Below are 16,116 nucleotides of genomic sequence, written 5' to 3'. Positions count from 1 at the left end.
TGCATCAAGAGTTAAAGGGAAAGTTGGTCCCATTCCATTTCCCTTATGTTTCATGTTAGTTATGGTTCATTGTTACTAACCATTTCTTGGAAGGTTTTTTTTCTGTTCGGAGCATTTTTTACCTTCTCTTAGGGTTAGGATGTTCTCCGATTAAGTTGTCTTGGGAAGTTGTCGAACTGGCCAGCAGGGGGCAATCCTAGCCAGAGGACAGGGTTTGAAGAATTTAACTCCTGCCTCCCTGAGCATAGGATGATAAGACCCGCTGATGAAGATGTCCTCCTCCCTCAGTAGAGAAGGAACCCTCACAGGTAAGCCAAGGTTCCATTTCCTGCCCATGTGCTAGGGAAGGGGAAAGAAGTGCACGCACCTGAGAACTTTGGAGGCATGTTCTTGTCACAAGGAAACCATGGCTTTTTCGAGCTTTCAGGATACAGCCATAGAAGAGCTTTTGTCTTGAACTACACAGCAGATATGGCCCTGATTAGTACTTTGCTTGGAGACCACCAAAGAAGTCTAGGTCTGCTGCGCAATGGCAAACCACCTCTGTTCATCTCTTGCCTGGAAAACCCTACGGGGTCGCTGTGACTTGATAGCACTTTCCACCACCACCACCACAACCAATGTACTCTATGTGTTTTGGCCTCAGGATTTAGAGAGGAGCATTGGTCCCCCCAACCTACCCTTTTTGCTTGCTAATGGGAAAATGTCTGCAGTGGAAACTGCAACAGCAAGAAACCCACATTTCAAAGACTATGGTAGGTACTGGCTTTGTTGGTGCTTTCCTCATAGAAGGCTTGGGCCCTTGGAGCCTCTCTTCGGAGATGCCAGGATGTGGAATTTTAAGAGGTAGCTACTTGAGACCATGCTAGGAGCCTAGAAGGTTGAGCCACAATAATTAAAAATAATATTACAAATATATATTTATTATTAAGTGCAATTGCGCTTTAAAAGAGTTAAAAATTTAAGCCTCAAGAAGTAAATTGCATACCCATAAAGAATCAAACTGAGCTGTCTTGTGTGATTCCTTATAGGTATGTAATTTACTTTTTGAGGCTTTTACTCTTTTAAAGTGCAGTTGCTTTAAAATAAGCTCAATTTCTCCACACCTGACAATAAAACAGAGAAGACCAGCAGCCTAAAGCTCCATGCCGTCAACACCAAAGTAATTCCAACTCCAAGACCGAAAAACAGGGAAGAGTCTTATTAGCGGCCCAGGGTCCAGCTGCAAACACTCAGCCCCCACGACCTTTATGGTACTCCTCCCAGCCAGAGCCTTCACTCTACTCTGATAAGAGAGTTCAAAACATGAGCTCCTACCAGAAACCAAAGATCCCGGACTTAGCTGGTGAGTTTCAAGTTGACTTTGAGATAGTCCCAAATAGGCTCCGGCAGCTCGTTGTGGGGTAAAATAGAGTAAAAAGGAAAAAAAAAAAGCGGGAGGACCTCTTAACAGTATTGCTTTGTGTCGGCCATCTTGGAGGTCCAATTTCAGTTGCACTTAATAATAAATATATATATTTATAATATTTTTTTAAATTATTGTGGCTCAGCCTTCTAGGTTCCTAGCCCGTTTCATGGTTTGGGTATAGCCCCCCTTTGTTTTGTTGGTTTTACTTGAGACCATGAACCTACGGTCACCAGCTGTACTACACCTTCATGGACCACAGATCTGATGTACCTACAAAAATCAACGGGCTGGTTATCTGATCTTGAAGGCACTGAGTCACTGTTAAGCCCCATTAAAAACAACCGAGTCTTGTGTTTCTGGCCTTTTTCGCTCCGATCATAACCCTCTTTGCTTAAAATTAAGTCTTGTTGATTACAATGGTACTTGCTTCCAAATAAGCAAAGCTTTTGAAATCTGGATTAAAAAAAAAATGTTCTGAGTGTACAAAATCGGCACACTGATCAGCATATATATTTGATTTGTAAATGGTATAAATAGAGGAATGTGTTTGTGATTAAAAAGGCAGCATCATTTATTGGAACATAAGGCCGCTGTGGTCTGCTGGTGATAAGACAACATTTTTTAAAAAAAACCTGAATAATAATAATTGAAGTCCCCCATCTAGGAAAAGCTTGATTAAAATAAAATTTGACCATTTATCTCTTAACATATTAAGGTCATACTCAATTGATTTCAATGGATATTAACACGTGTTGCGGTGAAAGGAACAGCATTAAAATTAATTCATTTTGAATTCATTTGGGATTAGGTAGGATACATCACTCTCTCTTAATATACCGTCGTTCACTCTAGATAAATTTGTAATAGCTGTGGATTTAACTTTGTGTTAAACTTAACCCCTAAATTGCTGTCTGTGATAGTTAGCTGTGAATATGCATAGCTAGTGTAGATTTCATTTTCTGTAGATATGCTAGCAATCATATTTGAAATAATCGATTGTTGAACTGTTACCATGGTCTTGATGCTCCCTTTTTATTTGCCTTTGGTTATGGAATATGGTTCTCTGAGCCAAGGGCAATCAAAATCAGCAATGATGATCTCTCTTTATACTGAGAAGTAGCAGCTTCCAGCTTAAACAGCGATGCAATAATGAAGCTAAAGTGTGTGTGTGTGTGTGTGTGTGTGAAGATCCTAGAAGATTAATGACATTTTAAAGTATCACTGAGCATGGCAGCGACTTCCATCACATCTTTTCCACAAGACCCTTTGATGAGGAAGACATTGTCAGTCAGACAAAAAGGAACATACGACCATAGGGTTGCCTCATTGCTACAAGAATGCAACCTTCACATGTTTAGTGTGCAAAGTTGCACAATCAATAGCTCATCTTCTTTGACCAACCCTTTGAAATGCATAGCTACAGGAAACGGAAAGCCAGAGATTGCAATGTGGTGAAGATCACATACTGAGTGTCAAGGTCTAAAATGGCCAGTTCTCTATCAGGTCTCATTGCGTTAAGCCAAGGTTCTACAAAGGCAGCATGGCTCTGATCCGCCTCTCGGCAGACTTACAGTGGAGATTTTTTTTTAAAATCCAACCCACATTTGCCATTCAGAAAGTGGAAGTTTTCTGTGCATGGTGGTCTGGGAAAAAACTATCAGTGCTATCCTAAACAGAGTTACCCTTTGATTTCTGTGGATTTAGAAGGGTGTCACCAGGCTTAGGAAGAGACTGTAAACATGTGAGAAGGAACCGATTCCAGTGCTGTCACAAATATGAGGTAGAATAATAAAGAAGTCGTTTTAAAAAGTGGATAAGAAGAGCTGATAAGTAACTGAAGTAACTGGGCTCTCGTTATTCTCTTAAATACGGTCAGTGGGAACCTTGGTCTTAATAAATGTGCTTATGATTGCAGGGTTAACTTGTTCTCAGGTTTTTTTTCCTGGACAACCTTTCTAAGTTTTTGTGTTTTCATTTATTTGGTTAAAAGTGACGATGAAAAAAGTGCTGGTTTTCTTTTGTCAGTAATTTGCTGAAATTCACTGAGAGTTAGAAAGTTCTGATACAAAAGTATAAAGCTGCAAAAGATACTGATATTTAACATAAACTGAGAATGTTGCCTTCTTTATTAAATACATTCCTTAAATAAAGCGGTCACAGCTATTGGATGGGAATACTTAGATGTTTCACCATGGAGCTGAAAACAGAAAGCCTTGTGATAACAATTAGGCAGTATTTATAGCTGCATCTTCCTAAAAAATACTGCACAAGGGTATCTGCATGGAATACCAGAGTAACATCTCTGATGGACCGGTAATGGTGGTTCCCTTTAGATCTGAGAGTATTACATGTTGTGCCATTGATAAAGCTCAATGGAGGTGAACTTAATCAATGCCTGGATGTGAGACCCCCCCACTAAGATCCCCATTTAGAAGCTCTTATTCTAAATGAAGAATGGGGTTCCTTGACTAGGAGATAAACACCTTTTTTCAAGTGTACCTGTTCCTTGTTAAGCGAACAAGTGAATTTGTATTAGAGCAAGGAGGACAAATGCTACCTTTGTGGAATTTGGTTCTTCCTCTAAAGGTGTTTTTTGAAACATTAAATTTTCATTAAATATACTATCCCCTGTTTCTGTATATGTCAAAATCATATTATTTTTACTTTATATGTCTTTGAATAGGACTTTTGTTTTTTTTGATTAAACAGCATCTCACTCCCAAAATGTAACCTTTTCAGAACTTCTAAATGCAGTACGTACTGGCAAAGCTGGGAATTCACAGAAGCTGTTGCACTAATTATTACAATGGTATATCGATATAATGATATTCTAGTGCTTATTTTTTTAATTGCAAACGCCCTGGTGGCCCAAAGGTGTGGAGTGGCCACTGGGGGACTGGGACAGTGAAACTTCATGGAAACCTGCCATGTGGAAGCCTCGTTGTTACAGCACATTATCTGGAGCCAAACCAGCAGTGGAGAAACCACATGAGCCCCCCCCCCCCCGTGAAAACCACCAAGAGAGCCAGCGTGGTGTACTAGTTAAGAGCAGTGGTTTGGAACGGTGGACTCTAATCTGGAGAACTGGGTTTGATTCCCCACTCCTCCACACGAGCAGAGGACACTAATCTGGTGAACTGGATTTGTGTCCCCACTCCTACACATGAAGCCAGCTGGGTGACCTTGGGCTAGTCACAGTTCTCTTAGAGCTCTCTCAGCCCCACCTACCTCACAGGGTGTCTGTTGTGGGGAGGGGGAGGGAAGGTGATTGTAAGCCAGTTTGATTCTCCCTTAAGTGGTAGAAAAAGTCGACATATAAAAATGAATTCTCCTCCTCCTCCTCCTCCTCCTCCTTCTCCTCCTTCTTCTTCATGTGGAAGCCCCATTGCCACTGTGCTTTATCTGGACAGCAATGGAGAAACCACATGAGCCCCACCCCATGTGGAAACCACCAAGGAAAATATTACTACTGGTAGCTAATTGTGTTTAGTATTTGCTTTTGTAAAAACAACAACAACCCACCCTTCCTCTCAGGAGCTTAAGGTGCATGGTCCTTTCTTCCTGTGTTGCCTTTATAACAAGCAGCTGGGGTAGGCTGGGTTGAGGGGGAATGGCTGGCCGATGGTGACCCAGCGAGCTCCATGGCAGGTTGGGAGCCAGCCATCCCTATTTTTAGTCCAGTGCTCGCCACCAGCCTGGGAGACTCTGCACATATGAAATGGTGTACAGAATCATAGTTGAGGGTATTGCATTGTGGACAAAGTGGAGGGGTTGTATTTTAAACATTGATTTTCTAGTGGCAGAAACCCTATCCCCCCCCCCCCGCCTTGATTTACCATTGAAGGGTGTTAAATAATTTCAAAAAGGACTGTCACGTAAATAGAACATTATATTTTGGTGCAGCGAAAATGTAAATAAGGTACTTAGAGTGGGTTTTTTGCTAAACGCATAAAGCAGTTTGTTGAATTTTATAAGATCAGTATTTAGTTCATTAACATTAATGAATGCTAACATTCATTAAACATTTACTAATAGCAAGTCGCAACACAATGCAATGCAACTATAAGGGATGGCAAATTGTGACTGTTTTATGTCTTCCATAGTGCCTCAAGTTATGCAACAATTAGATGTCATACGTTACCTAGGAGCTTCTCTTGTCCCCTCTAATTTTGGGGGACAAACGTTTTCAGAAGTGATTTTGCAAGCAGATTGTGTAAGCAACGCACAATGAAGGCCATCCATTCTCGAGTCACATAATTGCTCAGTGATAGTATAATTTTACATGGATTAAAGCTGTTTTGACAGCATTAGCAAGAACTGTTTCAGTCATTCAATTTGCAAATACTGGAGGCTAATGAAACATTTAGGACTGAATAGGAATATGTTGATGTTACCAGTAATCTTCTAGCAGAACTGTGCTGTAGCCAGACAAGATAAACATGGTCATTTATGCATGGCTGTTTCCTCATGGTCACCCTGTCAGAGGTTATCTCGCTCTCCTCACGTGTTTCCACGCATATTCCACGCGTTTTCTGGCTGTTGGCAAAACACAAATCCAGCCAACGCGGGAAAAACGTGCAAAAATGTGTGGGGCGAGTGAGGCGACCTTTCCCTCAGTTAAACAATTCTTAAATTTACTACAGAGGGAGATATTGTTGCATCTGAGAACAAGTCTGGCCAACAGCCTACATGAAGGCTAGGCAAAATTTTAAAAATTGGTCATTTAGCTTGGATTCCCAGGAAAGCTGAGAAAGATGTCTTTAATAACAAACTCTTAGTTTAAAGGAAGCTGAAGTATTGCAACAATAAAAATATTTGGGACACTGCTAGAATAAGAGTATGCAAACTACTTCCGTTGTGATGCCTCTCACAAATATATTTTCTCATTTAACAATTAAGCTACAACAACAGAGCCAGCGTGTTGTAGTGGTTAAGAGCGGTGGTTTGGAGCGGTGGAGTCTGATCTGGAGAACCGGGTTTGGTTCCCCACTCCTCCACACGAAGCCAGCTGGGTGACCTTGGGCTAGTAACACTCTCTCAGCCTCACCCACCTCACAAGGTGTCTGTTGTGGGGAGGGGAAGGTGATTGTAAGCCGGTTTGAGTCTCCCTTAAGTGGTAGAGAAAGTCAGCATATAAAAACCAACTCTTCTTTTTCTTCTAAAAAATGGTTATGTCTTTTGTGGCTTTTTATAAAAAACACAAATATCTTAAGGTCACTTTCACATAATTAAAACAATAGGTCCTTCACTAAAGATGGGGACATTAATCCTCTCTTTTTAATAGGTTTTTTTTTTACCAGTGAATATGCATAGCTGTGTTTTTTAGTGCCCTGAGGTAACAATGGATCTTCCCCAATCTCTGTGAAGTTTAAAAAAATTCTAGATGGGACAGAACAAGGGCATCCTTTGACAAGTTTTTCTTCAGTTATACTCTTAAAAATAACTGAAAGGTATGTCAAAAACAGTGAGACATTAAAATCCTCTCAGTTTATAATTTCCCATAACTCAGTAAGATAACATAAGACCTGTAGACTGTACCCATTCACCAAGGATTTTCTTCTGGAAAGCTTCCCCTCCCACCCCCACCACAAATATCTGGCCCACAGTTAGTAGATTGCAACGTGACAGCTGCCATCCCAAAGGAACTGTTTTTTGATGTTGACCTTGGTCCACTGGCTTAGCATCAACTCTCCTTGTAGGTAAAAAAAAGTATGGTACCAGTAAAAAAAGGTAAAGGTCCCCTGTGCAAGCACCGGATCATTCCTGACCCATGGGGTGACGTCACATCCTGACGTTTCCAAGGCAGACTTTGTTTGCAGGGTGGTTTGCCAGTGCCTTCCCCAGTCATCTTCCCTTTACCCCCTGCAAGCTGGATACTCATTTGACCGACCTCGGGATGGAAGGCTGAGTCAACCTTGAGCCGGCTACCTGAACCCAACTTCCGTCGGGATCGAACTCAGGTCGTGAGCAGAGCTTTTGACTGCAGTACTGCAGCTTAACACTCTGCGCCACGGGGCTCCTATGGTACCAGTACTACTCATATATGGTACCAGTACTACCCATATATTTGGGGGATATGCTTTTCCTTTTAAAAAATCTCTTGACAAAAGATGAAATCCTGGTATCATTTGTAGATTAGTAAGTATCATCAAGTTCTGGGGAATAAAAAGATGAATTGCAAGACATTCGCTGAAGAAAAAAAAGTAATTCATCACTATTCCAATTTCATAGGAAAACATGTCTGAATTAAGTAATATGCATTCAGCAGCAAAAACAGAAATGCAGTACAAATGCCTTTACTGACAACTCTCTGCCTGTTATATTATCCTACTTTAATTAACCAGAATGAAATTAGTTGTTCACAATGGCACAGTTGTGCAAATGATTTGGGATTCCAGCCATTCCACAAGACTCCTCATATTGTACATTGCAGGAATAAATTCCTCTCACACTGGGAAATTGGAAGGTAACTCCTGTGAAGCTTGAGAAAATGTTGTATATGTGAAAGATGAAATTGGTACAGGGCACTTACGGTTGCACTGAGTAACATGCTCATAGCTAGGCTGAGTTTTCTCAGTCTTCAAAGTTCTTTACGCATTGACTTTTGTCACTATCTCAGGGTAAGGCTTCTGATAAACAAGGAGCTAGTAGTAGACCATGTGTTGAGATGTATACAGCTTTTTAAAAAATGTTTTAATATGTGGTGAAATATAAATATGACCATAGTTGTTTCCACACAGATGTTTTGCTTCACCGTGGCTTGCTTACTGCAGTGCTGTTTTCAGGAACAACTGTATGATGTTGTTCCTCTAGCTCTCCCGTTTTTGTGTCCCCCACTCACAGTTTGCTGCATTCTTTCCCAAACCTGGTTGAATACAATCTTTTGGGAAAGTTTGCAGTCAAAGTGCCTTTGAATGTTGCATGGACGGGAAAGTGTACCTTTTTTCCAGGTCCTGCCCACATCAGTGCCATTCTCTTTACTTCAGTCCCTGCAGGGACCATTTTCCCCCTTCTTCTGGAGAGTTCCCCCCCACAAGCTTTTTCTCACAGCTGAGCAGCTACAGATCAGCTGTTGGGGGAAGGGAGGACTGCTGAACAATGGGGAAGTTGGTAAGATTTGTGTTGTGGCAGTGTGCTTGTGGGAGAAGGGTGTGGAGAGGGCAGCAGTTGCAGTGAGCAGTGCAGCATTGGGGCATGCAGATGCTGTTCTCATGTGCCTCCATTCCGCTGGCTGCTGCTTCCACAGCAGGGCCGCCATTTTGTGCCCCATATGGAACTGGCCTACATCTGAAGATTCTTGTCAGGTCACATTCCAGCAATTTCAGTATGCAATTTTAGATAAAGGTAAAGGTCCCCTGTGCAAGCACCAGGTCATTCCTGACCCATGGGGTGACGCTCACATCCTGACTTTTACTAGGCAGACTTTGTTTACGGGGTGGTTTGCCATTGCCTTCCCCAGTCATCTTCCCTTAACCCCCAGCAAGCTGGGTACTCCTTTTACCGACCTCGGAAGGATGGAAGGCTGAGTCAAACTTGAGCCGGCTACCTGAAACCAACTTCCATTGGGATCGAACTCAAGACATGAGCAGAGCTTGGACTGCAGTACTGCAGCTTACCACTCTGTGCCATGGGGCTCCGTGCAATTTTACCCCCAAAATAAAAGGAATTGTGAAGAAATATCTTGTTGCTACTATAAATATCGTGAAAAAACAAGGAGAGAGAGAGATAAGGTCATATCCCAGTTCATTTCTCTTTGTGCTCTATGTTCAATGCCACCGGAGTTTCCCACATGAAAGCTCCTTCTGAGTTGTGCATGCCATTGAATTAAAATCATTCTTGTGTTTCCTGTGCCCTCTGCACCAAGTTACCCCAATGTATATTGAATGCACTAATTTATATTTGAATTAATCCTGCATTTCCTTTTGCCTTCCCATTCCTGACTGCCCTTGACTAGTGCCTTTGGCTCTGTTGTAATGCTGAGGCAAGCAAGGTGAATAAGTTTGTGTGTCTGCACATTGATTTGTAGGTTCTGAGACTGTTACCAACATGACTCCACTTGGGCCCAGGGGATCGAGAGCTCTCAACAACACCATGGCAGCGACCAAGCTGAGGCATTTGAAGGAGTAAGTCTCCTACTGAAATGTTAGTCATGGACACAGATGCTGATTTTTTTTCTGATGGATAGTGGAGCAAAAATAACTTTGATCCAAGAATATTTATTTACAACCAGCTAATAGCTTGCAGCAATTGGAGAGGAAGGGGTTCCTTATAGTACTAGAATCTTTCCCCTATACTTTGAACATAATGTGTTATTTTGTTTGAAGCCAGGCGTCTCGCCTCGAATAGTCTTACAGTTGCTCATTCTGTGCCTCTTTATTATTTTGGGAGCCCAAATCCTATCACTTTTCTTTAAATATTCATGTTCAGAATTGTGCGTCTTTTCCTCACCTGCTCTCTTTGGCTTCCTATTACGTGCCTATTAAAAAACTAATTTCATTTTGATATACTGGGATTCTCCAGCCTGCCTATATATTCAAGCACCTTGCTCCGAACAATTTTTGGCTCTCAGCGTACAGACTGGATTAATGAAATGAAGGTGAAGAATCCTTCCCATTATACTTGTGATCTTTCATCCACTAGTGGAACTAACATTGCAATCCGATGCAGAGTTACTCCTGCTGAAGTTGCTCCGGTGTGGAGTACCTCTGCATCGGATTGCATTGTAAATGCCCTGGTAGACACGGTCTTCATATACCAAGGATTACATGGATGCTTGTCTAGAGAGATTTAAGACAAGCAGCTATATCTATTATATTATGCCCTGAGTTATATCTCAATAATATTTTCCTCCCTTTTGGGTTGACTTGCATTGACTGTTCCCTTCAGATTTTCTGTTTTTTGCCCCTGGCTCTTGTCCTTCACAGAGATGAACAGGCCAGATGAATTAATCATGCAACCATAAGAGTACTTTTCTGGAAGTAGGCCCCACTGAGTAGGCCCCTGAGTAGGAATCTTAGTAGGCCTCCTTAGGATAACACCGCAAATGACCTATCTTTAGAAAAGTGTCACAAAATAGTTATGACTTTGTACACTCTGATGATACCGGAAAAATACAACTGTGCAAAAACAGGAGGGTTCAAGAACAGACATGGCCAAGCTTACAAGGGGCGGATGCAACGTCAACTACATGAATCCACCATCAAACGTGTTTTTTCCCATAGTGACAAATTGAAACATGAATATTTCCCCCTAGTCTCACTTGTGGTATTTTCTGTATGGTAACATTAAGCAGACTTGCACCTATTCTTAGATATGGATAGGGTTGCCAACCTCCAGGTAGTTTAAAGAAAAACACACACACTGATGGCTACTTAACATATCAACATTACACTTTATATTTACAATTCTTCCAGTTGCATAAACTGAATTTAAACCATAAAGCAAAACACAATTAAGTGTTTCGGGACTTTATTGTGTTTTGCTTTATGGTTTAAATTCAGTTTATGCAACTGGAAGAATTGTAAATATAGATAAAGTGTAATGTTGATATATTAAGTAGCCATCAGTGCTTGTGTTTTTCTTTAAACTCCGTTAATTAAGCACGAGGTATTTTTTGAAATCTCCAGGTAGTAGCTAGAGATCTCCTACTATTACAACCGATCTCCAGCTGATAGGGATCAGTTCACCTGAAGAAAATGGCTGCTTTGGCAATTGGACTCTATGGCATTGAAGTCCCTCCTTTCCCCAAACCCCACCCTCAGGCTCTGCCCCAAAAATCTCCAGGTATTTCCCAATCTAGAGTTGGCAACCCTAGATATGGACCATGATTTCATAAAACATTTGACTACTTGTCTCAGTGGATCTCTAGTTATTTTTTGCCATTCTTGAAAATTCCATCAGCAATAGAAACCTGCTTACTCTCTAAATGCCAAACAGTATGGGTGAAAACGTTAGTCAATAATAGTCAATCATGGAAAAAGAAAACAGGATACAAATAATCTCAGTGGAAATCATTTGTGCAAACTTTATAGCATTGGGAAGGGAATAATTTCATAGCTACTCCCCAGTCCTCCAACTTTCTAAAAGAGGGGTAAAAGTAAAGGTCTTACAAATTCTGTATCTGGCTGAATTGGTAAAATGCATCTAAGAGCCTTAAAAGTAGTATAATTTTTGTTTATAACAATGTATTGGATGGATCCCATGGATCTTTTCTGTTAACAGTGATGTTTTCTTCCAGCTCAAGAGCATAAGAATTTAAGAAGAGCCCTGCTGGATCAGACCAGTGGTCCATCTTGTCCGGCCTCCTCTTTCACACAGTGGGCAACCAGTTCCTCTGGCAGGCTAACAACAGGGCATAGATAGAGGCTGAGGCTTTCCCCGGTGTTGCCTCCTGGTCCTGCTATTCATAAGTTTACTGCCCCTGGATGTGGAGGTTCCCTTTGGTTACCATAGCTAGTAGCCACCGATAGGTCTGTTCTCCATTAATCTGTTGGTGTTTGTAAAGTGCCTTCAAGTTGAAGCCAACTTATGGTGACCCCAGCAAGGGCCTTTCAAGACAATTGAGAAGCAGGTTTGCCCTCGCTTTCCTCTGCACACTTTTCCTTGATGGTCTCCCTTCCAAGTACCGGCTTAGCTGCCGAGATCTGACGAGATCGGGCCATACCATGCCACCTTCCCTCAGGTATGAATCGGTTCTAACCCCCTTTTAAAGTGTCTGTGTGTGTGGCCATCATTTCAAGGAGCCTTTTGCAGCAGAGGAAAAAGGCTTCTTGCACTGGAGGAAAAAGCCACCATTAGAAGGAAAGCTCCATGGTATCTGCCCTATGACCTTTTAGAAGTCATGTATACGTTACCTTGTTATTAGCAATCTCATCGGTTAATAGGAATCTTGTATTCCCGGAACAGCCACCATTTATTGGCATCCCCTTTCTTCTCGGGACTCATTTGCAGCTTCGTGATCTGGGACTCGGTCCACGCTTGTCAAAGAGCAAAAGAATAAATACATATTAGGCGTAGCATTTATACCTTTCATTATGATGGAAACAAAAGCAATAAAAGCATTAAAAGGAAGAAAACGACTCTAAATACACAGCGTTTCATGTTCTTTACAAAGAACCCAAGAATACATACAAAAAGTCAGAGTTTAATGGTGATGTGTTTTAAAAATTCAATAAAATGTAGATGGATAAAATGGAAAAGCTTTCATGGACCAAATTTAAGCAAATTAAAATCTTGCAACCCAGCAGTGAACGCCATTCATTCCGCTTCCAGTATCTTCCACTCAGCAGCAAGCCAGAATCAGGGGAAAAAAGCTTTGGGGTTACCTGCTGAGTGTAAGTAAAATTGTCTTTCAGAAGCTGCAAAAGCAAGGCGATATTTTTGTTCTGCCTTCGTGAATGGCCATGCTTCTCTTACTTAAGATGCATAAGGGGGCTATGTATGTAAGCCTCTTGCTCATATGACGTTCGCATCAAATGCATTATTTCTTTTTTAAAAATTCAGAAAGAAAGGTCACGTTGAAGTAATTGATTGAGCACTGCATGATCTTCAAGACTAGCCAACGGCCCAGCCAGCAAAGGAAACTTCTGCATTTCTATAGTGAGGTGGTACGGAGTCCAGTTGAGAGTTCCAATTAATTTTTGGAACTTTTAAAATAATTCCAGTGTGGCTGGCTTTGGTGGTCTTGAACTTGAGGGAAGTTTTAATACAGATTTCCATGGGGATACTTTAGGCCAGTTCTTGTGCATGAAATATTTTGAACAATCAGGCTGTTTTGCAGGAAAGCATATAATATATAGCAATATATAATATATATAGCAATATAATATAATAGCAATTTTTTTTGTAGTGAACCTTTGAAAAAGCCTGAATTATAACTGCAGTGAACCTACTCGAAACTGTCTATTGAATCAGACCCAGAGTTCCAATTAGCTCAGTATTGGCTACTCTGACTGGCAGTTGCTCTCATAAGAACATAATATAAGAACATAAGAAAGGCCATGCTGGATCACACAGTGGCCAACCAGGTACCTCTAGGAAGCCCACAAACAAGACAGGCATTATCCTGCCTATGTTCCATCACCTAAGCTAATAGGGCATGCTCCTCTGATCCTGGAGAGAATAGGTATGCATCATGACCATTATCCATTTTGACTAGTAGCCATGGATAGCCCTATCCTCCATGAATGTGTCTACTCCCCTCTTAAAGCCTCTCAAGTTGGCAGCCATCACCACATCCTGGGGCAGGGAGTTCCACAATTTAACTATGCATTGTGTGAAGAAATACTTCCTTTTATCTATTTTGATTCTCTCACCCTCCAGCTTCAGCAGGTGACCCATTGTCATTCTAGTATTATGAGAGAGGGAGAAAAGCTTCTCCCTGTCCACTTTTTCCATACCATGCATAATTTTATAGACCTCTATAATGTCTCCCCTTAACCTCCTCCTCTCCAGGGCCTTGGGCAGCTCCTGCTATCCGAGATCCATGCATTGGTGATTCTAGGGACTGAGGCTCACACTAGACATGACCTTTTTTTTGAAATCACTTCTCCTAAGTGCAGCAGTGCCTGATTCAGATCAGGATTGTAACTAGGGTTGCCAACCTCCAGGTAATAGATGGAGATCTCCTGCTTATACAACTGTTCTCCAGGCGATAGAGATCAGTTCCCTTCCACTATCCCTAGATGGCCAGCTGTTGATGAGGAAGAAATTATTGAGTTAATAGGTAGCCTGAAATCTGGCAAAGCCTGATGGCCTCCCCATTGAACTGTTTAAGAAATTTACTGATTGGTGGGCTCCACTACTTGCCAAATTATTTACATCTATTGACTTGTATGTTAGATTGCCAGATTCTTGGCTTAACTCAATAATAATCCCAATTTATAAGAAAGATGATCCCACTTTACCTGAAAATTTCCGCCCTATCAGCCTTTTATCAGTTATGGGCAAATTGTATGTGAAGCATTTAGAACAGCATCTTCTTAAATGGGTAAAGGATAATTCTATTGTTGGCCCAGAGCAAACCGGCTTCTCCAAAAATAAATCAACTCTGGATCATTGTTTGATCCTTGCTTCACTTGCAAAAATATATATGAAATTAGGCAACAAGAAACTTTTTGTCACCTTTATTGATTTAAAAAGTGCCTTTGATTCAATTACTAGAGATAAACTTTGGACTAAGCTGATTAAATTGGAAATTGATCAACATCTTTTATTCCTTTTTAAAAAGTTACACACATCCACAACAAGCCAAGTAAAGTACTCCTCAAATGGCGGACTTACTGGGAAAATTTCATCTAATAAAGGAGTGAAGCAAGGATGTATCCTTGCCCCACTTCTCTTTAATTTATATCTCTCAGATTTGGCTTGTGTTTTGGAACCTATCAATGGTCCCCCACCAAAATTAGGGGGCAAAGCAGTGCCTATCCTTCTATATGCCGATGACACCGCAATTTTATCTTTTTCTAAAATTGGACTCCAACGTTATCTAGGGGCCTTTGAGAAATATTGCCATCTAAACCTCCTTAAAATTAATTATTCTATGACCAATGTCTTAGTTTTCTCAAAGGATTAGTCTCCCTCTAGTTGGCATATTGGTAAGGTCAAAATTCAACAGGTAAAGAGTTATAAATATCTGGGTATTACCTTTAATTATAATCTCAAATGGGCAATACATAGAAATAGGACTGCCAAATTAGGGAGAATTTCTTCAAATCAATTAAAGTCTTCCTTTTTTTCTAAGGGCAATCAATTTGTTCCCGCCGCAGTCAAAGTATTTACCGTATTTTTCGCTCCATAAGACGCACTTTTTTCCTCCTCAAAAGTGAGGGGAAATGTCTGTGCGTCTTATGGAGTGAATGTGTGCACAGAGCCGGCTGGGCACGCTGGGAGGCAGGCGGAGAAAGCCGGCTCGCCCCGTTCCAGCGTGCCCAGCTGGCTCTGTGCGCCCCGCCCGCCTCCCAGCTGGCCTTCGGGATTCACAGAGCCGGCTCGCATTGTTCCAGCGTGCCCAGCCGGCTCTGGGGCACACAGAGCCGGCTGGGCGCGCTGGAACGACGCGAGCCGGCTCTGTGCCGGCTCCTGGGACCATACAATTTTAACCAAAATAATATCCATTGGTGTTTCTTTGGAGGATTTGGTTCTAACTACTGAAGCCCACATTTTTAAAGTTATTAAACAACGTTTCTTAGATATGGAGATTCAAAAAATGCATCCAATCCAACCTTATGTTTTCTCTTCTACAATGTTTGGCCTTAAGAATAATTTTAGCAGTACTCCCCATTCTTTTTATAATCTGGATATCCCTATCCTTCGTAGAGTATTCTCTCTTGCTAGAGTTAATGCTTTTCCATCAAGGATGCTTCGTGGAAGGTACCATCAAATTCCAAAACAGGAACAGATTTGTCGAAGGCTTTCACGGTCAGAGTTCATTGGTTCTTGTAGGTTATCCGGGCTGTGTGACCGTGGTCTTGGTATTTTCTTTCCCGACGTTTCGCCAGCAGCTGTGGCAGGCATCTTCAGAGGAGTAACACTGAAGGACAGTGTCTCTCAGTGTCAAGTGTGTAGGAAGAGTAATATATAGTCAGGCTTGGCTTCCTGTCCTGAAAACCTCCAGACTAACAAAGATTACAGTCCACAATAGCCATGCGGATTAGCGTTGGATTTCACACATTAACAGATCACTTCGGGATACAATGGTTCCATATTAA

General features: G+C 41.5%; 1 protein-coding gene across 1 annotated transcript in view; it reads left to right on the top strand.

Moving 5' to 3' along the window:
- Positions 1-16,116, top strand: part of NEK11 (NIMA related kinase 11) — a 119,366-nt gene that overhangs the window by 88,627 nt on the left and 14,623 nt on the right. Inside the window, exon 14 of the mRNA XM_056857067.1 lies at positions 9,435-9,531. Coding sequence (XP_056713045.1) covers positions 9,435-9,531 — 97 coding nt within the window. The remainder of the gene's footprint in view (positions 1-9,434; positions 9,532-16,116) is intronic.

Source organism: Euleptes europaea, chromosome 11 (genome assembly GCF_029931775.1).
Source record: "Euleptes europaea isolate rEulEur1 chromosome 11, rEulEur1.hap1, whole genome shotgun sequence".
In the NCBI taxonomy this organism is placed as follows: Eukaryota; Metazoa; Chordata; class Lepidosauria; order Squamata; family Sphaerodactylidae; genus Euleptes; species Euleptes europaea.
Note: the sequence above shows the minus strand (reverse complement) of the source record. Positions and strands in the feature narration are given on the sequence as shown.